Source organism: Malaclemys terrapin, chromosome 8 (genome assembly GCF_027887155.1).
Source record: "Malaclemys terrapin pileata isolate rMalTer1 chromosome 8, rMalTer1.hap1, whole genome shotgun sequence".
Lineage (NCBI taxonomy): Eukaryota > Metazoa > Chordata > Testudines > Emydidae > Malaclemys > Malaclemys terrapin.
In genome coordinates this window covers 76,101,026-76,123,189 of record NC_071512.1, presented here as the reverse complement: position 1 = coordinate 76,123,189, position 22,164 = coordinate 76,101,026, and the positions used below count along the sequence as shown (strand labels likewise).

General features: G+C 44.4%; 1 protein-coding gene across 1 annotated transcript in view; it reads right to left on the bottom strand.

Annotated features, from left to right (window-relative positions):
• The window catches only part of ABCA4 (ATP binding cassette subfamily A member 4), a 128,599-nt gene that overhangs the window by 94,694 nt on the left and 11,741 nt on the right, over positions 1-22,164 (bottom strand). The window contains exons 2-6 of the mRNA XM_054037008.1: positions 17,530-17,624; positions 9,525-9,618; positions 6,072-6,213; positions 3,476-3,615; positions 542-669 (exon numbers count right to left, since the gene is read on the bottom strand). Of these exons, the coding sequence (XP_053892983.1) occupies positions 542-669; positions 3,476-3,615; positions 6,072-6,213; positions 9,525-9,618; positions 17,530-17,595 (570 nt within the window). The 5' untranslated portion in view covers positions 17,596-17,624. The remainder of the gene's footprint in view (positions 1-541; positions 670-3,475; positions 3,616-6,071; positions 6,214-9,524; positions 9,619-17,529; positions 17,625-22,164) is intronic.

Genomic DNA, 22,164 nt, shown 5'->3' with positions numbered 1-22,164 from the left:
GCGGCAAAATACATAGAGCTGCCCCTGTTTCAGTCCATCCGCCAGGTATTTTTAAAGGCCAAAATAAGTCTGGATTCTGGAAAGACAAATGAAGAGGGAAGAGGCGCCATCACCCATCTGGTACCTCCAATCTGGGCTGCTTTTTATTCCTGAATGTACAAAGATTCCATTCCACACAGATAACTGCCTTGCAGTAGCAGGTGGCTGCTGTTATACCAAAAGGCCTTGTCTACACTGGGTAGGTACATGTAGCTACATGCCACAACGAAAGGCAGGCTGCGTCCACACTTTTGTTGTATAGCTACATGCATGGCAGTGAAAGGCTCCGGAACACTACACTGCTAAAAACAGCAGTATAGACAGGGGGGACACTGCTTAGGCATGTAGAGAGCCATGTAGGGTCTACACCCTAAGGTTCTGGCATGCCTTTACTCTTCTCACCTCATCAGCTACACTGCTATTTATACCGACGCTGGGGGCGTTTGCAGTGTACGTTCTCTACCTGCTGCTGTAAGTGTAGACATAGCCTATATCAACCCACCTGTTCAGGGCGCACTTGAGAATTAATCAGCTGGAAAACCACTGAGTCTGAGAGGCCAGCATCATTCAGCAGAAAGGACGTCAGAGTCTCCTGTTCTTTCAAGATGTCTCGGATTCTTAACCCTCTACCTGAGTGCAGAGGGAAGCAATGTAAAGAGCACTGAGAAGCTGAACAAGGTGAATTAAAGAATGCCCTGCTTAGACCCCTGGAAACGGTATGCTTTGGACGAGGTTTTCAATAGTTACTAGTGACTTTGAGGTCCATCACCAGACACCTTAATAGGGCCTTGTTTTAAGAAAATATAGAGCACACCGCCAGAAAATCAGATCTCCTAAACATTGCTTGAATTATGGGGAAAAAAGTAGGGGGCGCTTAATGAACATAAGTATTTTAAAACACACACACCAACCTTACATCTTCCCCCCCACCCTTTGCACTTTGAATGAGACGGAAGTGAGGTAGCCCCTAAAGCAGTAAGGGGGCCTCCCCATAGTTGAGCACTGCTTTTAAAAGCACCTCAAGATAAGCAACTGAAAACGGAGGCACCCAAAATCACTGGTCACATTTGGAAATCTTGGCCTTTTCTTTTGAAGTAATGTTTTGTTTTGATGTTGTGATGTCCCAGTCTCCCCCTCCCCGTTCTGCTGGTGTTTTACAAACAACCTTTGACAATCGGTGTCATTTAAACTCACTTTGCATTCACTGTCAACAGCAATGTGCGCAATCAGCCTGATTTTAATTTTGTAAAAATGGCCCTTTTAAAAAACTTTCACAAGCAAAACTTCATTACTCTTTTCAAGGGGCATGTCTCAAGGAACAGCATTAAAGCTTTATAGTCCCCACTATTAAACAAATCCCACTCAAGAAACAACACACACACACACACATACACACACACACAGAAGAAAGGCCACAAAATTCCATTCCTTCCATCTTTATGATAATATATATAATTTACAGTAATGGGTCCAAAACACCTTAACTCCTGATAAGGTTACTAATGAGCCAAACCCTGAAAGCTCTTGCTCAGTTTTTCTCAGTTAAAACTCTCGTTGATGTCAACAGGAATTTTGCATGAGAACTGTCCAACTAAAAACTCAGTAAGGATCTCAGAATTTGGCCCATAAGTTCTGCACCGTTACTGTTAAATGTTGTAGTGTATCTCATAGATAGTGCAGGTAGTGCCAGCCATACTTAAGTGTGCTGGACACCTCCCACTATAAGACCCTGTTTTCAGTTGCTTTTAACTTCACCAGTGTTTGGGGTGAAATTTTCCATGCTAGATGTCTGCCTCACACTGAATTGTTTTGGAAAATTTCAGCAAAAACAGTTCAGCTGTTTCTCAGAATGAAGCTAGGGGGAAATGGGTTTTTTGCCTATATTAAAAACAATTATTGTAATTGTTTAATTGAGAAACTCTAGTCCTCCATGCTTTGCAGCAGGCTCTTGAAATTTGGCTGGGGAGCTTGAGGAGGAAGGGAGGTTGCACTGGTGTCAGCAGGTGTCATCTTTTGCCATCCCTGGGAAAATCTGCTAAATTTGGCCAAGTTATGAGCTTCTGAAAATCTCAGTTCACACTCAGTAGAGAATTATTAGGGTTTGGCAGGTAAATACTTCAAAGATTCCATCAGCACTGAACATGCACAGGAGTCCAGGGGCTGAGAAATTGCTCCTGCAGGAAACCTAGGACTGCTGTGGTACCAAGGACAGGAACTGAGAGCAGGGAGACTGTATCCTGTGCTTTCTGTACTCCCCACTGTTCGTGCCTCATCTGTGGAGGAGCGATCAGGATCACAGGCATGCAGAAAAATTAGGAGCTGAGACTGGGGAAATGGCAAAGGGAGAGACTGGGTGGAATGGGGATTGTGATGGGGTGCTGAGTCTTGGGACTGGTTCAAAGAGCCAAGGGAAGGTGGACTGACAGGCAACCTTAATTGTGGAATTTCCTAATTTCTGAGTGTTTGACTCTTCCCCCTTAATGTTCTCTTAACACAGTTTATATATGTAATTTACAGTACTTACACACAGACAGAGCCAGTAATTCCTTCCACATAGAAGAAAAAGTAGCACTTCTCATCCTGTTTCTTTGTCCCCAACATTAGTTTTGTTGGTTGCTTGATGAACAAGCAGAATACAACTTTTATTTTAAAATAAACCAGGCTATTGACTTTAAACTGGGATTCTGAAACAGCACTAATATTGGGCTACACAGGATGCCTGGCAGCTGGAACACACTTGTTTATTTTCTGACTTAAATAGAGTTGACATGCCCTGTAAAGGAACATTGAATGCAGAACTGGGATTGCAAAGAAAGTTGAAAAGCTCGAAAAACCTGGAGTGCGGCCCTGGAACTCTGAACTTCAAAGCTCTGGCATTTTGTGCTTTCCCTCACTCCCACAGGGCTGATTGTTTGGGATCAGTTTTTGCAGCTCGCTTCCATAATGCAGCTCAGAATATATTTGTGTTCTTAAAAAGCCTACATTTTGGGATATTTTGAGGTCCCCCAAGCTCTTCACAACGAGTTAGTCCCCTCATGGCATCCATACAGTATATGCACACACCATCCTAGAACACCTGTATCATATGGTTTATTGGAGTCACTGTATATATTGTCTTATTAACAAATATTTGCTGAGTCACAATATTAGATTTTATATATATATCTCCTCCTGAGGTGAAGGATTTGTAACTAAGACAGGTCACTGTCACTCTCAGGGCCAATCCATTTTTGTCCCACTAATTTTGGGAGTGTCCTTTTAGAATTTAAATCAATAATTTCTAAGGCCATTCAAATACAGAATGTTTAAATGTATGTTTACCAACAGGGAGGTGTGAATTGTATTGTCACTCCTGACATTGTCTGCAGAGGTGAGGATTACCCAGCTCTTGGGCAGGAATGCACTACAGTCTAAAGAATATAATGAAACAAATTGCCTGCAATTCTTTCAGGATTAGTCCTCATTGTTTCCATAAACTGGATCATAATGCGCAATTCCTCCCAGATTCTGCCCAGGTCATGGATTTCAGGTGCCTGGAGTAGGAGCTCTTGAGCATCTTGATACACTCTTGCTAAGCTGAAAGAAGAATCAATGAGTCATTAGTAAAGACTAATGACACAGGGCAGGTAAGACAAACCTTACATGTCATGGGAAACGCAGAAACAAAGAGAACGAGGCTCTTCACACACAGGTTAATCTGGTCATAGTGTCCACTAGATGTAGGGGGCAATGTTCGGATCTGGATTAGGACCAAACTTCCCCAAAGTTTGAGCCTTTGGTTAAAGCCTATTTCTGTACTTAAACCCTTTGGAATGACTTTAATGTTGTCAGGCTACAGACATGTCCATCTCTATGGATTCATTACAGCAGCATCAATCTAGCGGATATTACAGAGAGACTATTTGTGCTATTTATCAGGGGGTAGCCGTGTTAGTCTGTATCTACAAAAATAACAAAGAGTCTGGTGGCACCTTTAAGGTGCCACCAGACTCTTTGTTATATTTGTGCTATTGTAAGAGAATCAAAGTTTGCACTAAACAGCAGCAACCTGTATGCCCAATTTGAAAATGAAAATTACTTTGAGCCCAATTTGGTCATGCTTACTCATGCTGAACAGTATTTTACTCAGGGTGTAGCCCTCCAACCCCATAGAGTACGGTACAGTAGTACAATACAAGTAAGGGTGGAAGAATCAGACTCCGTATTTGTGGGAGAGGTACAAATAAATTCTAATAAGTACCAGTGAGAAACAGAGCACATCTAGGTATTGAGCTGTCAGAGATGACCAGTCCCTAGGCAGTGGGCATGAGATAGAACCTGGAAATAATGCACAATTCCTCCCAGATCGGTGCTGAAACACTGCATTTCTTTAAGAGTGCTATATTTTTCCATACAAAGACTGATACTTTCAACCTAAATAACTTATTTTAAGATGATAGGAAACAGGAAAACAAGAAGGAAGTCAAGTCAAGTCTCTCAGAGAGCACAGTGTGTTTGCCTCCTCTGATGTGTTGAGTCTGATTTGCCTCACAAAGTTGCAGCTGGAAAAAGAGACTACCTAGAAAAGTAAAGATGCATTATACAGAAAACAAATACACTAGCTCATAGGCCACTCCATTTGATTTAACATTTTAAATGTTCACAGATAAACAAAAAAAGAAAGTGGAATGAAAAGGGAAAACCAAAGTAGGCCAGTTTCAGATGGCTGCATCTTTGATGGCCTTGTTGTTGTTAGCTCATGGACGTTTCCGTTTTGGAGTCTCTAAAGCAATGATATTCAGATTGAGGCTCGTGAACCGCAAGTGGCTCTTTAATGTGTCTTTCTGTGGCTCTTTGCAGCACATGATATTAAAACACTGATTTAATTATTAGCCTAAGTTATTAAGCAATCAGGATGCTTTTACTATATTATTAACCAACTGTAGTTGATAAAATAATAATACTTGGTCAGTCATTTTGCTGTGAGAATAAACTAACTAAATATTTCCCATCATACTGTTTAAATATGAATATATAGTACTATAGTAAATGAAACAATGAATTCACACTAATGTGGCTCTTTTAGGCAATGTTGATTGCTAATTAGGCTCTTGAACCTTGGAAGTCTGAGTATCACTGCTCAAAAGATAAAACCACCCCCTGACAAGTGGGCATGTGGCCATTATTTTCTGCATGTTTGAACAGATTTTGCAATTGTCCTCATTTTACTCTAGAGGTCCTTGCCCTGCTAAACTCCATGACTTGCATGAGTCAGCTATAATACACAATACACTGAAGCACTTGCAAAGATGATTCTGACCAAAAGATCAGAATTTTGCCCATCTCCCCATTAGTGAATTTAGTGTTTGAGAGTTGACAGACTGAGGGAAGTCTTTTATATGTTCCCAGGACAGGTACAGCATGGGCGGAGTCAATGCAAACTTTCCCACATTGCCAGTTTGCCCCAGCCCTGATTTAGAGGAAGTATCTCAAATGGTGGTAAAAGACAATTCAGGTTCTATATTCTTAATTCCTGGGCCTTTGTTCTTAGACTTCTACTATAATAGTCAATTGAAGGAGTGGTTTTTGTGATGTGGACACCTGTTCACTGGCAATTGGAGGGACACCACCAAACTCATTTCACACAGACCATAGAACAGCCATCAGATGCAACCTTTTGTTTTTTATTGACCAGGCCATGCTACAGTTGAAAAGCTCTATATTCCATTACCTCTATCCTGAACCATCCAGTCTTCCTGGATGCTCAACTTTCTGCCAAGGCTTGGATTTGAATTCACACTGCAGAATAATTCTATAAAATAGCCTTTATCATGTACCCATCCCATTGATAGGGGATGGGGATTACAGCCAATTTGAGGGTGAACTTTGTGGCTGACGTTATTCCATGACTGCTCACCAAGATCTGTCACATCTGTGATATGCATTAGAGACAGGCTGCTAGGCATTTCTCCAGGACCTCAGTATATTAATGCAGCCCCAACCTAGCACACACATCTCTTTTCCCTGAATGCAGGAGGTTCCTCTTTGCTTACATGGAATTGTTGTAGTTAGAGACAACGCCAGGAGATTCTCCACGGGTGGGGCTTCGGAAACAAGGATTGTTCATGTTACAGAAGATGCCCTGTAACCATGGCAGCGTTCCTGCAGAGGGCATAGCCTTATTTGGAAAATGGCCTGTGTATATGAAACAGAGAAGAGAAGACAAAATATTAATTGTTGGGTTTCATTCCTAAGGCAGCTTGAATGAACATTAGGAGCTTCACAGGTTTTCTTTTTGCAAGAGGAATGTTATGGTTACTTTGTTAGCCAGGAAAGTTTTTTCAGGTTTTTGTCTTTGTTAAGTAAAAAGACATATGTTCTGTGTATTATTTTCAAAACTACTCAGAATTGATCTAACTCTGTTCCCACTAAAGTCAGTGGTAGAACTCCCATTGATTTCAAAGGAAACGGAGTTAGGCTAACACTGAGCATTTTGAAAATCCCACCCTCCATGTTTACTAAAATGAATATGTTAAGGACCATGTCATATTAATATTCACAAATGTGAGAGTAAGTGGGGAGTAATCCCAGGACTTCCAAACCAAATCATTAATTTAATAGAATCATAGAAGATTAGGGTTGGAAGAGACCTCAGGAGGTCATCTAGTCCAACCCACTGCTCAAAGCTGGACCAACCACAACTAAATCATCGCAGCCAGAGCTTTGTCAAGCTGGGCCTTAAAAACCTCTAAGGATGGAGATTCCACCACCTCCCTAGGTAACCCATTCCAGTGCTTCACCACCCTCCTAGTGAAATAGTTTTTCCTAATATCCAACCTAGACCTCCCCCACTGCAACTTGAGGCCATTGCTTCTTGTTCTGTCATCTGCCACCACTGAGAACAGCCTAGCTCCATCCTCTTTGGAACCCCCCTTCAGGTAGTGGAAGGCTGCTATCAAATCCCCCCCTCATTCTTCTGTTCTGCAGCCCAGTTCCCTCAGCCTCTCCTCATATGTCATGTGCCCCAGCTCCCTAATCATTTTCGTTGCCCTCTGCTGGACTGTCTCCAATTTATTCAAAACATCCTTTCTGTAGTGGGGGGTCCAAAGCTGGACGCAATACTATAGATGTGGCCTCACCAGTTCCGATAGAGGGGAATAATCACTTCCCTTGATATTCTGGCAATGCTCCTACTAATGCAGGCCAATATGCCATTAGCCTTCTTGGCAACAAGGGTACACTATTGACTCATATCCAGCTTCTCATCCACTGTTATCCCCAGGTCCTTTTCTGGGGAACTGCCGCTTAAGACAGTCGGTCCCCAGCCTGTAGCAGTGCATGAGATTCTTCCATCCTAAATGCAGGACTCTGCACTTGTCCTTGTTGAACCACATCAGATTTCTTTTAGCTCAATCCTCCAATTTGACTAGGTCACTCTTGACCCTATCCCTACCCTCAGTGTATCTACCTCTCTCCCCAGCTTAGTGTCATCTGCGAACTTGCTGAGGGTGCAATCCATCCCATCATCCAGATCATTAATGAAGATGTTGAACAAAACTGGCCCCAGGACCGACCCCTGTGGCACTCTGCTTGATACCAGCTGCCAACTAGACATCAAGCCATTGATTACTACCCATTGAGCCATATCAAAAGCTTTGCTAAAGTCAAGTCTGTGGGAGACCATATCAACAGCTTTGCTAAAGTCAAGATATATCACGTCCACCACTTTCCTCATATCCACAGAGCCAGTTATCTCATCATAGAAGGCAATCAGGTTGGTCAGGCATGACTTGCCCTTGGTGAATCCATGTTGACTGTTCCTGATCACCTTCCTCTTCTTCAAGTGCTTCAAAATGGATTCCTTCAGGACCTGCTGCAGGATTTTTCCAGGGACTGAAGTGAGGCTGATCAGTCTGTAGTTCCCCGGATTCTCCTTCTTCCCTTTTTTAAAGATGGGCACTATATTTGCCTTTTTCCAATTGTCCAGGACCTCCCCTGATCGCCATGAGTTAATTCCCTCAGCACCCTTGGATGCATTATATCCGGCCCCATGGACTTGTGTGCATGTTCAGCTTTTCTAAATAGTCCTTAACCTGGTTCTTTCACCACTGAGGGCTGCTCACCTCTTCCCCATACTGTGCTGCCCAGTGCAGCAGTCTGGGAGCTGACCTTGTCTGTGTAGACTGAGACAAAAAAAGCATTGAGTACTTCAGCTTTTTCCACATCATCTGTCACTAGGTTGCCTCCCCCATTCAGTAAGGGTCCCACACTTTCCCTGACCTTCTTCTTGTTGCTAACATACCTGTAGAAACCTTCTTGTTACTCTTCACATCCCTTGCTAGCTGCAACTCTAAGTGTGCTTTGGCCTTCCTGATTACACCCCTGCATACTCGAGCAATATTTTTATACTCCTCCCTAGTCATCTGTCCTAGTTTCCATTTCTTGTAAGCTTCCTTTTTGTGTTTAAGCTCACCGAAGATTTCTCTGTTAAGCCAAGCTGGTCGCCTGCCACATTTGCTATTCTTTCTGCACATTGGGATAGTTTGTTCCTGCAACCTCAATAAGTCTTCTTTAAAATACAGCCAGCTCTCCTGGACTCCTTTCCCCCTCATATTAGCCTCCCAGGGGATCCTGCCCATCAGTTCCCTGAGGGAGTCAAAGTCTGCTTTGCTGAAGCCCAGGGTCCATATTCTGCTGCTCTCCTTTCTTCCTTGTGTCAGGATCCTGAACTCGACCATCTCATGGTCACTGCTGCCCAGGTTGCCACCCACTTCTACTTCCCCTACCAATTCTTCCCTGTTTGTGAGCAGCAGGTCAAGAGGAGCACGGCTCCTAGTTGGTTCCTCCAGCACTTGCACCAGGAAGTTTTCCCCAACACTCTGCAAAAACTTCCTGGATTGTCTGTGTACTGCTGTATTTCTCTCCCCTCCCAGCAGATGTCAGGGTAATTGAAGTCCCCCATGAGAACCAGGACCTGTGATCTGGAAACTTCTGGGAAATTTCTTGGGAGGATTTCCAACAACAGGCCTAATTCTAGCTAAGTCTATAACCTTGCAACCCCACCGATATCCCAGAGGGTAAATTAGACCAGTGTTTAGACCAATATGTGCATAGAGCCAAGCAATTACATTTGGAAATGAGAGGAGGGGTTATTGGCAGAGCAAGGTGCCATCAATGGCAGAGAAATGAGCAGCACTCAGAACCGTCAGAATAGACAACCCCCAGTATCTACTATTAGGATAGTATTGGTATGGCTGCTGCCTTTATAAGCAGCGAAATGGCCCATAAATTGCTAACATAGGATTTTTTGTTTTGTTACTTTAATTCAGGGACATTATATGCCTAAAAATTACTAAAACTATAAACTACTTAGGGCAGGGCCATCTTTTTATGTGTACAACACTTAGCACAACTGGGCCTTGAGTCATGATTGGGGCCTCTAGACATTATTGCAATAAGAATTATTAATTATTATTATGTTTTAGTTTTATAATATATATGCTTACATTCATGTTGGCGATAGACTGGGTTAGCCTTCCTCAGCCAGACAAGGACAAGAAATAAAGACAAAGGCCATGCAAGCTCCACCAGAAAACGAAGCTGCGGGGGGAAAAAAGTGTATACAAAAGAAATGTGACATAATTCATCCAATAATTTACAAAACAGAGCCCTACTGAACATCACCATGAACTCAGTGCTCCTCTCCATCCACTGGAAGAATGTTTAAAAACCAAGGGTGATTAAAAAGCTAAGGTGAAAAAAAGAGGAGGCAGCAGGTGCTAAACAGCTACGGATAGATACTAAAATAATAACAAAAAATAATAATTCTAGAAAGTTGTTGAGAAGAGCAGCTAGTCAGACAGTGACGCGGAACTGCTGGGCTGGGTGGGGGAGGTTGGAGAAGAGAAAGAATAGCAACCATGCACTGAGCTTCTTGTGAAATGGGATTAACAGCCTCTGTGGCCCACAGGAAATTATAGGGATGAAAAAGGACAAGGTTCATGGAGCACACCTGCAACCAACTCCTTCTGCTGAATTAGCAGTTGTACCCCCACAAAATATATTTTCCCTTCAGATGCTTGTCTGACTAGTTAAAACTATTTTTTTTTCCTTTTGATATCTTTCTTTGATAGCTATAGCATAAAGCAACTACCACACATTCCCCACTTCTCTGGCCCTTTATTGTTATTGTTGTCTGTGCTGTATTTGTGCTGGGAGAGCTTGCTGTGTTATTCTGTGCCTATCCACCTTGCATTACATTTCTTGTAACAGCCACAACAGACTCTCCCCAAATCCTGAGTAGTTGGTTTGCACATAGGAAATTCTCTCCCAGGCACCAGATATGTACAGCAATCTGCAGAATGCATCACGTGCCCGTGGCCTTCTTTAGGCTAAATGGTGACAGGGGATCGAGCCGAAAGAAATTCCACAGTATAATTAAAAACAGAGTTTTGGAGCTGCCCTGTCTTTTCCACTGTAACTTTGTTTATTAGCTTTAATTAAGCTCAGCCTCGGCTTATGGCTGAAGGACGGAGAAATTTTTGCCAAGCAAGCATTTCCTATTTCACACATTTAATCTTGAGTTAAAAAAATACAGTTTAGTACTTCTAAAAGCCAGACCGGTGCGGGGGTGGGTGGGTGGGGGCACTGCTAGACCAAGGGACTGGGAAATCTGCCACCGTGAAGATCCTCCTGTTTTCCCACCTCTCTGGCCTGGAGTAAGGAGCAGCTGTGCAGTTGGGGATGATGCCTCTTTGCCCCTCCCAGCTTTCACCTCCCCAGCAGCTAATCCGGCCACAAAGCCTGGATTTTCCCTAAACAGTAACATCCACTTCAGGTCATCCTACCACCAGTGATTTTAGTGGAAGAAAAAAAATCAAACAAGCTCCTAGGGTATGTCTTCAGTGCAGAGTTCTCCAGGGTTCTTACTTGGGTGTTGTTGCCTCTAATCTCCTCCTGTTCACATACAAAAATCTCAGTCTCAACCCAGGCTAGCTGGCTCCTCTCACGTGCTAGGCTAACACCGCATGCTGCTTTCACTCAACTTGATAACCCAGCTAAAATGTCACTTGAGCGCTGACAATACTCTAATGCCTTCCCACAATTCCCTGTGTGTGCTCAGAAGGAAAGATTCTCCCACAACTCACTGAGAAAGAATCTGAGTGGCTCATCTTACTGCACCATACAGAGCCAGGGGCTAAAGGCCCTCAGAAGTTCTAGTGCCTCACACAGGGGAGTGCACCACCACTTAGTACCGGGTTTGCCATAGCGTCAGGCCCACACTGAGAAAGGGGCACAGCGCCTGGACCATGGCCCCGCCCCTCTGCTCTATTTGTGCTCCGCCCTGAGGCCCCATCCTGGAGGCCCCACCAACCGCTCACTCCTCTCTGCCCCCTAGCCCCTCTCCCCCACCAACAGCTGGCTCCTCTTTTCCCCCCAAGCCCACCGGCCATTCGCTTCTCTCTGCTCCCTGGCCCCTCCTCTCCCCCCCCCCCACTATTTGGTCCTCTGTGCCCCTCCCCCTGCCTGAGGCTCACTGCTCTCCACCCTCTGGCCCCTCCCCCACATGGCCGCTTGCTCCTCTCCACCCCATAGCCCCTCCTCGCCTCTATCCCCCCATCTCCCGCTCCTCTCCGTCCCCTTCCTCTGCCCACTCGCCTGTCTGCCAGCCACTTGCTCCTCTCCACCCCTTAGCCCCTCCCCGCTGCTCGCCCTTAAGGCATAGCAGTTCTACTTTTAAAAGGGGTGGGGCCATGGCCTCCTGCCCCTCGTTGGGGCGCCTCTGTTGCCAAGTGTCCAGTTTTCAATCAGAAAGTCCGATCAAAAAGAGGACCTGGCAGTGTTGGGTCAGCACTGCTGACTGGACACTAAAAGTCCGGTTGTAGGAGTATCCTCAATCAGTCTCCCCGCCAGAAGGGTGGGAAGAGCAGCTGTTTCTGCTTGGAGGAACTGCAGCTCTGCTGGAGAGAGAGAGAACTGGCTCCCCAGGACCTGGCTGTGGCAGAGAAAGGTAGGTGCTGGCTCCACGCCACCCTGGAGGGATCCTGTCTATCCCCCCTGCTCCGCCCTGCCCCACTGTGCTTGCCCCCCACCCCGCCTCACTCCAGGGACCGATCCAGGCAGCGCCCTACTAGCACAGCCTTGCCGGTGCCTCTGACTTCCAACCCTGGGATCCCCCCTCCCAGCCCTGCCGGTGGCTCTCACTCCGAAGCCATAACTCCCCCCCAGAAATTAAGGAATAATGATAGATGAAGGCAAAAAAAATAAAATAAATAAAATCCCACCCTCTTCAGCGCAGTGAGAAGAGCATTAGACATGACTTTTTAATTTTTGTTACTGAAAGTTGTGCATTTTATCCTCTGTGCAGACACTGAAATCTCAAGGATTTTAATTCTAATCCTGCTCTGGTATATATACAATATATAGCTTGGTTTTATAATTTTACTATTATGTAGAGCAGAGGTTCTCAAACTGTGGTCCGCGAACCACCAGTGGTCCACGAGCTCCATTCAGGTGGTCCACAGATAGTTCCCTCTAAGGTGCGCGCCTGGATGGTGGCATACAAAAGAATGAAGGGCCACCCACCTAATTAGTGGAGCCGCGCAGGCGTGGCTCCACTAATTCGGTGCCTGGACCTTGGAGAAGATGCACATGTAAGGTCAGTTGGTGGCCTTGGGGGGATTAAGGGGTAGGTGGGAGGGGGCAGTGGGGTGAGAAGAGGAAGTGCGGGGAATTTGGTACATGCAGGGCTGCGGCAGCCAGAGAAAGACAACTTTCCCCAGGTTCAGGGCTACAGCAGTCAGGGAGAGATGGCCCTCCTTCCCAGCCTCAGCTCAGGGCTGCTGTGGCGGGGGACAGAGGGCACATCTATCACATTTGAAAGGTAAGACTACGGATATTAAAATATGAGTTGTGTGCTTTTATTTGTAGAACAAAAAAAGTTAATTATCATTAAGGTTTTTTTATATAGCACTTTTACAATAGTTACAATTAGCTAATGGTACAAACAACATTTGGAAAGATCATTAAGTGGTCCGCCGAGATCCTCAGCAATTTTCAAGTGGTACGCAAAAAAAAAAAAAAGTTTGAGAACCACTGATCTAGAATTCACCACCATGTCCAGAAGTCTTTGATTTTTGCATGCCAAAGAAATTAAAGACAACTCTTATTTATCAGATTAAGACTATTATTAAATAATAAATGCAATTAAGGTCTGGCTTTAGAAAGTGCCATGCACTGAGTGGTCAAAATTATATGGGATTATGAAGGACAAAACAAGGCTCATTTATGGGGAAACGTTTCATGCATGTTTATGCCTGCATTTGTTGGAAGTGGTTAGTTGTTCCATGTGATTAAGTTTTCTTGTTTGTCAGAAAGGAAATATATGGACATACAAAGACAAAGCATACAGTGACTTCACATCCACTTTGCTTAAATCCCTCAGAGGAGGGAGATGGAGAGGATCCAGCAACGGGGAAGAGGGAGGAGGGAGAGCAGTGAGCTGCAGGGTCTTAGAGTGAAGAGGCAAGGCAGGGACAGGGCCTTGGGGAACAAGGGGGGCGTGTGCAGGGAAGGTTCCCGCACTCCTGCTGTAGCGTTCTATGGAGGCCCACAAATATGTTTGGCGCTGGGCCCACACAAGGTTAATCCAGCCCTGGCACCAGTGAGGACACAGTAACTTGGGTACAGCTTTGCCGTGTGGCTCCTCACACCTGGTATAGGCTAACTTGGATGCTGATCACCCACGCTTTTTCTGCTGTGAAGACATTCCTCTAGTGCATGGGTAGGCAACCTCTGGCATGCGAGCTGATTTCCAGTGGCACTCACACTGCCCAGGTCCTGGCCACCGGTCTGCGGGGCTCTGCATTTTAATTTAATTTTAAATGAAGCTTTTTAAACATTTTAAAAACCTTATATACTTTACATACAACAATAGTCTAGTTATATATTATAGACTTATAGAAAGACCTTCTAAAAACGTTTAAATGTAAAGGTTGCTGATCCCTGCTCTAGTGAAAGAGGAAAAGTTGGGTTTACACTCATATGGTTGCTTCTGATGGGTGAAAAAATAAATGGGTTCTTTTTTCCGCAAAAAAAATCTTTTCTGCTTGCTTCTGACATTAGAAGTTCAGGTCTTGACTACCTGGTTTTTCTTGAAATGTTCTTATGGACAACTAGAGAACTAATAGGTTTATGCTACTGTGGTCACCGTGCACATGAAACCTAGAAGAGGCTGGGGGAAGTGATTTTTACTGATGTTTAAAACTTTCAGTTGTTTGATTTATACCACAAGCATGGGAGTCAAAATACTTCTCTGTTACAGATTCAACAGCCCGCTTTAAAAGCTAAGAATCCTCAACACCCCTCAGAGCTCTCATGCAAAATCAGGAAAGACCTGACATAACATTACTGAGATTTCCATGTGAAAAAAACAGCACAAAAATCTCCTCCTCACTTTTTTTTTTTTTTATTATTTCTGAAGCTTCGTAATGCAGAGATATTTTGAAGTGACAGGGTCAAATATCTAAATAGGTTTATTGAATGAAATTATTATTTCAAGCATTGAAAATAGTTATATTTTATAACAATCATTTTCTATCAAAGAATTAGCCTTTTAAAATAACGTCTTCTAAGTTCTCCAAATATTCACCTTTGGAGACAGGAGAGCGTCTTAAAATAAAACAAAACCTTAGAAACCAGACTGCAGCAGCCCTTTCAGCTCTCAGTCTATAGCACAGAATGGATGAGCACCAAAAATCCTGCCACAATTAGTTGCTTTCTTTAAAACAATCGAATTGGGATCAATGGAATGTGCTGTTGGTCTAAGCAGCTGAGAACTGAGCTCAGGAGTCACCCTCTGCACTGAAGTCAGCACATGCAGGATACAATATGAAATTACCTGGATTTTAGTCACACCAGGCATCTGCCTGTGTCAATTTCCTTAGCTATGCAGAGAAGAACAGTGAGAACCAGCTACACAGAAGGAAATCTCCAATGCGTATTCCTTCATGAGATTGTTAAATTAAACTAGAAATGTCATAATACTGTAGACAGGATTGCCAACCCCAAATGTTCAAAAATCACTAGTTATCCCCCAAAATATCAGCAGATTGGCTTTAAAAAATACAATTTTCAAAAGCAATGCAATTTGATTCTTTGTATTTGCCTTTGGGTTTTTGAGCCTTCAGGCTGTATGTTTTCAAGATTTTCTCCACAACCACAACTGCTAGAAACTTACTTATAAATAAAATAAAAAAATAAAAACATGAAAAGCTGAGATTTTGAGGAAATCATACAATTCCAAGAGCTGGGTCCTTAAGAAAAAATGTCTGATATTGTGAGACTTGCAATAAAAACACGAGAGCTGGCAACACAGCGTAGAATAGATCACCAAGTACTGTTGGTGAGGCGGATTGCAGGAGCAAATGTACTGGGCAGCAATGGGAGAGGGGACAAGCAGATTTAACATGGAGACAAGCAGATTGATGGATTGGATCCTGCAGTCCTTAAGCACACAGGTAGTCTAGTCTCCATTGACTTCAAGGTTTGAAGGAGCTATTATAGAGGGCACAATGGCTGCTATATTTCCTGCATGTGCTGCCATTTCCAGTGCCGCCTTTGTTATTAATTATTTTTTTTAAACCACAAAATATTTGGGGTTAGCATGAATGGGAAAGATGCTCTGTGAAACCAGATTTCATAGCAGTAAGTCTCAGCTGAGTTTGCAAAATTGCACGCAACATTAAAGGTGGCCTAAAGTTGATTCAACTAAGATCCGGTGGCAGATGACTGTCTGTTTTTATTATAGGGCTCAAAGACAAAGGTACACACAGGGAACCATTTCAACCAATCCCATGATTCTGTGATAGCCACAGGAATGTCTCACTTACCATAGTTCACGTCTCTTGTTTAAGTCATATTGTCTTTAGTTAGGGTTACCATATGTCCAAGTTTTCCTGGACATGACCCTTTTTTCCCCCCATCCTCTGTCCTCCAACTGGGCAGATTTTTGAAATAAGAGGAAATATCTGGGATTTTTTCTGCTCCCAACATTGCAGCTCAGAAGGAGCAGTCTCCGTGCCCTGATTGGTCCCTCTCCTGCATTCTGCCTGCCCCAGCCAGCCTGCCAGGTAAGCAGAGCCACCAAGCGCCTCTATGCTGGACCGCCTGCCCTGCTGCGGGGCCTCAGAACCCAGCCAGGAGGGGTGACAGGGCCTGCCCTGGCTCCCTGCCCTAAGGAGGGGGAGAGGCCGGCAGGGAAACTCTGACAGGCTGGCGCTGCATCCATGACAGAGAGCACGACACTGCCACCCACCTTGAGTGTGAGGCCACAGGAAACCCCTCTAGCATCCATCAGGTTCTTCCTACAGCATCCTTCAAATACCCCCTCCCAGTACACACACCGTAGTCCAGCACCCCTCCCCCCCCCAAAATACCCCTTCAGGCAGCCCCCAAATACCCCCTCCTAGGACACACACAACCCACCAGCACCCCCCAAATATTCCCTCCAACTCCCCTTTCCCTCCTCCTAGAAGTGTCCTCTATTTGGGAACTTGAAATATGGTAACCTATCTTTAGTTAAGTATCAGAGGGGTAGCCATGTTAGTCTGAATCAGTAAAAAGCAACAGAGGGTCCTGTGGCACCTTTAAGGCTAACAGTTAGTCTTAAAGGTGCCACAGGACCCTCTGTATCTTTAGTTAGAAATATAGGGCCTGATCCTGTGAACTGCTGAACTTCCTCAGCTTCCTTTGACTTGAAGCCAGTGGAAATGGAGAGCTTCCAGCACCTCAGAGAACCAGGCTGTAAGGGCTTGTCTACACTGTCAACTTACAGCGCTGCAACTTTCTCACTTGGGGTGTGAAAAAACACCCCCCTGAGCACAGCAACTTTTTAGCATTGCCAGTGTAGACTAGCCCTAAGATAATTTGGTTTAAAGAAATAAAAAATGAGCAATGGTAAATAAGGCATTTACGTAATATGTATTAGTTGCTCTGTCCTAGAGAAAGTATTATGGAAAAGGATTTAAAATGTTTCTCCAATTCCTGTTCACCCTGTTACTGTTGTCATTCAACCATGTAATAAAAAAACTGAGCTTCACTTTGTGCAGTTGGATTCACATCTAATATAAGTGCACATGAGTGGCAACATTAAGATCTGGAGCCAGACTTGCTCTAAGTTGTGGGGTGCACAAGTCATTTTTGTTTGTGCATATCTTTACAGCCAAGCACCAAAACCTCAGTACCCAGAACTATCTTCACTGTATGTCATGTTGTTTGTCAGATACTCAGTACAATGACCGCTGTTCTAAATTTACTCTGCAAAGTGCATCTTGCAAACAAATGGACTAAGCCCCTGAGGGCAGGCCTACAGACGCAGCACAGCCGATTTCACTCTCTAGTACGCACGTGTTTAGCAGGCTGATAAATGTACCAGTCATTTGACTATCTGCACTGTAATATTCTCAGCATGTTCTAAAGTAGAAACCCGAAGACTAAGGTTTTATCTTTTACCTTTTGCCTTTTCCTGAGTGTCCAGTTCTTCCACAGCAGAAGTCTGACCTGTCTAAGGAAGCTCATTGTTCTTCTGCATCAACAGCGCCACAAACCTGTAATATAAAATGCATCCATCTTTATCTCTCACACTTGGGCTCAGATAATACCTGAAACAAAATTCTCCGTAGAATAACTGCTTTAGCTTCTGTTCTTTTTACATCTCTCTCTCTCTTTACTTTACTGGCCAGTGCTTTTCAATCATGCCTTATACATCTTGTTCTAGACAAATGTTGATCTACAGGATATGGTGTTTTTCCTTTGTTGGGAGAGTGGTTCTCGTGACTCATTTTTCTGGGTCAATAAACAAGAGGACATTTTTCAAATGAAAATATGGACCTCTTTTTACTCATTTCAACTATTACCCTGGCATGGAGGGAAACATTTGGATTTTCTATCTGTAACTACTTCCTTGTATGTTTGGTTAATCTAATATCTCTGATACCTGGATTTTCAGAAGTATTAGAATAAAATCAGTATATATTCCTTGACACTTCAAGAAAAACATTTAAGTCTTAGGTGAGTTTTTCATCACCTGAGAAAGTACTTAACCCTCAACCAAAGCTAAAAAAGGCCAGCCTTGGACAGAAGACGAGGCACCAATCATGACAAAACCTGGTAGAAATGACCTCTTTCTTTTCATTTTGAGCATGGAAAAGATCGGGGCAGGAAATTTAAGACCAAATTTAGGTCACACTGACTGTGCTGCTTATCAGCTGTCAGATAAAAAGAGAAAAACTCCACAGCAGGACATTTCATGCAAAATTACCAGCACTAACGCCTGGAGGGTTCTCATTCTTTGTAGGTTAACAGTCACATACACTATTCAACATCATCCCATCAGCTCTAATTGCTCATATTAGAGACACAGCACAAAAGGAAGTCAGATTGGCTATAAAAAGCTATTGTGACACAAGAGAGCAAATGGATTATGTATGATGTTTTGAAAGGATGCACCTCTGCATCTGTGTTACCATTGGGTGGAGGCTACAGGGAACCAACTGAACACACTGCATGTGCCTGGTCTAACATAGAGCTGGGAAAAATGTTTTAGACGCATAGTTTATTCACCAAAAAATGAAGCTCTGGGTTGACCAAAACTATTTGTAAATTTGGGTCAAGTAGTTTCATCCAAAAAAACAAAAAAAATATTTCCCCACCCTCTTCAAAACTTTGTGTTTCAAAATGTAGCTATATTTTAAAAACAAAATGGTATCAAAACACTTTAAAATAAAACAAAAAGTTTAGTTTTGTGTTGAATGAAATATTTAGTTTGGCCCAAAACAAGTATTTTTTTTTTCAGTTTAGCCACCTAAAACCAAAACCAAAAAAAATCAATTATTCACACAAACAGTTGTTGAATGCTATAATAATGCTGCAACTGAAGCAATAAAGCTTCCTAATGGGTGTTGGTAGACTGAAGACCTAAAACAGGCATCACACTCTGAGAAGGTGGTCCAATATTTGGAGGGTTTGTGTGTTTCCTTTCATGTTGCTGGTGGAGTTTGAGGCCAATCCCAACGCACTACTTCTGCTGGGACGGAACATTAATTGGGACTCTGGAAAAGGAAGACAAGCTGACAGAATTACAGAAGAACAAAATATTGAATGCAGGGGAACAAGAAAACTTCTTCATAAAGATGGCTAAATTCTTTTCACCTGAACATGGGTGAACAGGAGCCAGCTACCCACCAGCTAAGCAGAATTTTACAGACAAGAAAGTGTGGAGACACAGATATTAATTTCTGCAGAGCTAAATGGTAAAGCACTCAGATACATACAGAGAGTCCATGTATCAGGTTCTTAGCAATATTGGTGAGTTTGCTGGCTTGAAAGTCCAGGAACACATCTACAGCTTGGATGGGTCATTCAGTCCTTTGTTCAGCGCGTCAGTTTGCAGAAAAGTTACCCCAGAGGTAAGAAGCAAGAATGAAGACAAAATGGAGATGATGCAGCTGCTCTTTATATTCCTTTTGCCATGTGGCTTGCTGTACTTCCGATGCCCCAAACGAAAGCTTCACAGCACCCGGCATGGAAAAGCCTTGGGGTTCTGTTAGGGTTGCCAACTTTCTAATTGCACAAAACCTAACACCCTTGTCCCATCCTTTTCCTTGCCCCTTCCTGAGGCTCCGCCCACCCCTTCTCTGTGGCCTGGTCTACACTACGAGTTTAGGTCGAATTTAGCAGCGTTAAATCGAATTAAGCCTGGACACGTTCACACGGCTAAGTCCCTTTTTTTGACTTAAAGGGCCCTTTAAATCGGTTTCTTTACTCCACCTCCGACGAGGGGATTATCGATAAAATCAGCCTTAGCGGGTCGGAATTGGGATAGTGTGAACGGAATTCGACGTCATTGGCCTCCAGGAGCTATCCCACAGTGCTTCATTGTGACCGCTCTGGACAGCACTCTCAACTCAGATGCACTGACCAGGTAGACAGGAAAAGCCCCGCGAACATTTGAATTTTGTTTCCTGTTTGCCCAGTGTGGAGAGCACAGGTGACCATGCAGAGCTCATCAGCACAGGTAACCATGATGGAGTCCCAGGATCACAAAAGAGCTCCAGCATGGACAGAACGGGAGGTACGGGATCTGCTCGCCATATGGGGAGATGAATCAGAGCTAGCTGAACTCCGTAGCAGTAAACGAAATGGCAAAATATTAGAAAAGGTCTCAAAGGCCATGAAGGACAGAGGCCATAACAGGGACGCACAGCAGTGCCGCGTGAAAATTAAGGAGCTAAGGCAAGCCTACCACAAAGCCAGAGAGGCAAACGGAAGGTCCGGGGCAGAGCCGCAAACATGCCGCTTCTACGCGGAGCCGCATGCCATGCTAGGGGGTGCAGCCACCACTACCCCAACCGTGTGCTTTGACTCCATCAATGGAGAAACACACAGGGAAGAGGGTTTGGGGTATGAGGAAGATGAGGATGAAGATAATGTAGATAGCTCACAGCAGCAAGGAAGTGGAGAAACCGGTTTCCCCAACAGCCAGGATATGTTTATCACCCTGGACCTGGAACCAGTAACCCCTGAACTCACCCAAGGTGTGCTCCCAGACCCTGAGGGCACACAGGGGACCTCTGGTGAGTGTACCTTTGTAAATATTACACATGGTTTAAAAGCAAGCGTGTTTAATGATTAATGATTAATTTGCCCTGGCAATCGCGGCCAGTACAGCTACTGGAAAAGTCTGTTAACGTATATGGGGATGGAGCGGAAATCCTCCAGGGACATCTCCAGAAAGCTCCCCTTCATGTACTCCCAAAGCCTTTGCAAAAGGTTTCTGGGGAGGGCTGCCTTATCCCATCCGCCATGGTAGGACACTTTACCATGCCAGGCCAGTAGCACGTAGTCTGGAATCATTGCATAACAAAGCATAGCAGCATATGGTCCCGGTGTTTGCTGGCATGCAGACAACATCCATTCCTTATCGCTCTTTTTTATCCTCAGGAAAGTGATATCATTCACGGTCACCTGGTTGAAATGGGGCAATTTTATTAAGGGGACATTCAGAGGTGCCCGTTCCTGCTCTTCTGAACAGAAATGTTCCCCGCTGTTAGCCACGCGGTGGGGAGCAGGGGTGAAGTGATCATCCCCGAGAATTGGGTGTGGGGGGTGAGGGGGGTTAGTTGGGTTTGTGCTGCATGTTAACCTGGAAACCGCAGCCCCTCCTTTTACATTGCAAACTCATTTTAAATGGCCAACCCAACGGGTGCTTGGTATGGGAAATGAGGGCGCTACTGTTTGAAACCATTCCTACATGTTAAGAAGGTTAAAAAAGCCAAAAGACTGTGGCTTACCATGGCTGCCTGCAAGCCGAAATCTGTTGCCTGGCACTGCGTGAGTGATCTCTCACACCAAACCAGCAGGCCCTCAATATAAGAGGAAAAATGCGACCTTGTAACGAAAGCACATGTGCTGTGTAATGTGAACAGCAAAATTTAATGTGAAAGTGTACCCATTGTTCTCTAAAATGTGTCTTTTTTAACCACCTCTCCCTTCTCTTCCACTAGCTGCAAATATTTCTCCTTCACAGAGGCTATTGAAGATTAGAAGGAGAAAACGGCGGACTTGGGATGATATGTTCTCGGAGCTCCAGATGTCCTCCCACGCTGACAGAGCACAGCAGAATGTGGGGAGGCAGTTAATGTCAGACTACAGAAAAGCACAATATGAACGAGAGGAGAGGTGGCGGGCTGAATCGCGGGATGAACAGAGCAAGTGGCGGGCTGAAGAGGATAGGTGGCGTCAGCTTGCAGACAGAAGGCAAGAGTCAATGCTCCGGCTGCTGGAGCATCAAACTGATATGCTCCAGCGTATGGTTGAGCTGCAGGAAAGGCAGCAGGAGCACAGACCGCCGCTACAGCCCCTCTGTAACCAACAGCCCTCCTCCCCAAGTTCCATAGCCTCCTCACCCAGACGCCCAAGAACACGGTGGGGGGGCCTCCGGCCACTCCATCCCAGATGATTGCCCGAGCATCAGAAGACTGGCCTTCAATAAGAGTTAAAGTTTTAAACTGCAGTGTGTCCTTTTCCTTCCCTCCTCCCCCACCCATCCCGGGCTACCTTGGCAATTATCCCCCTAGTTGTGTGATG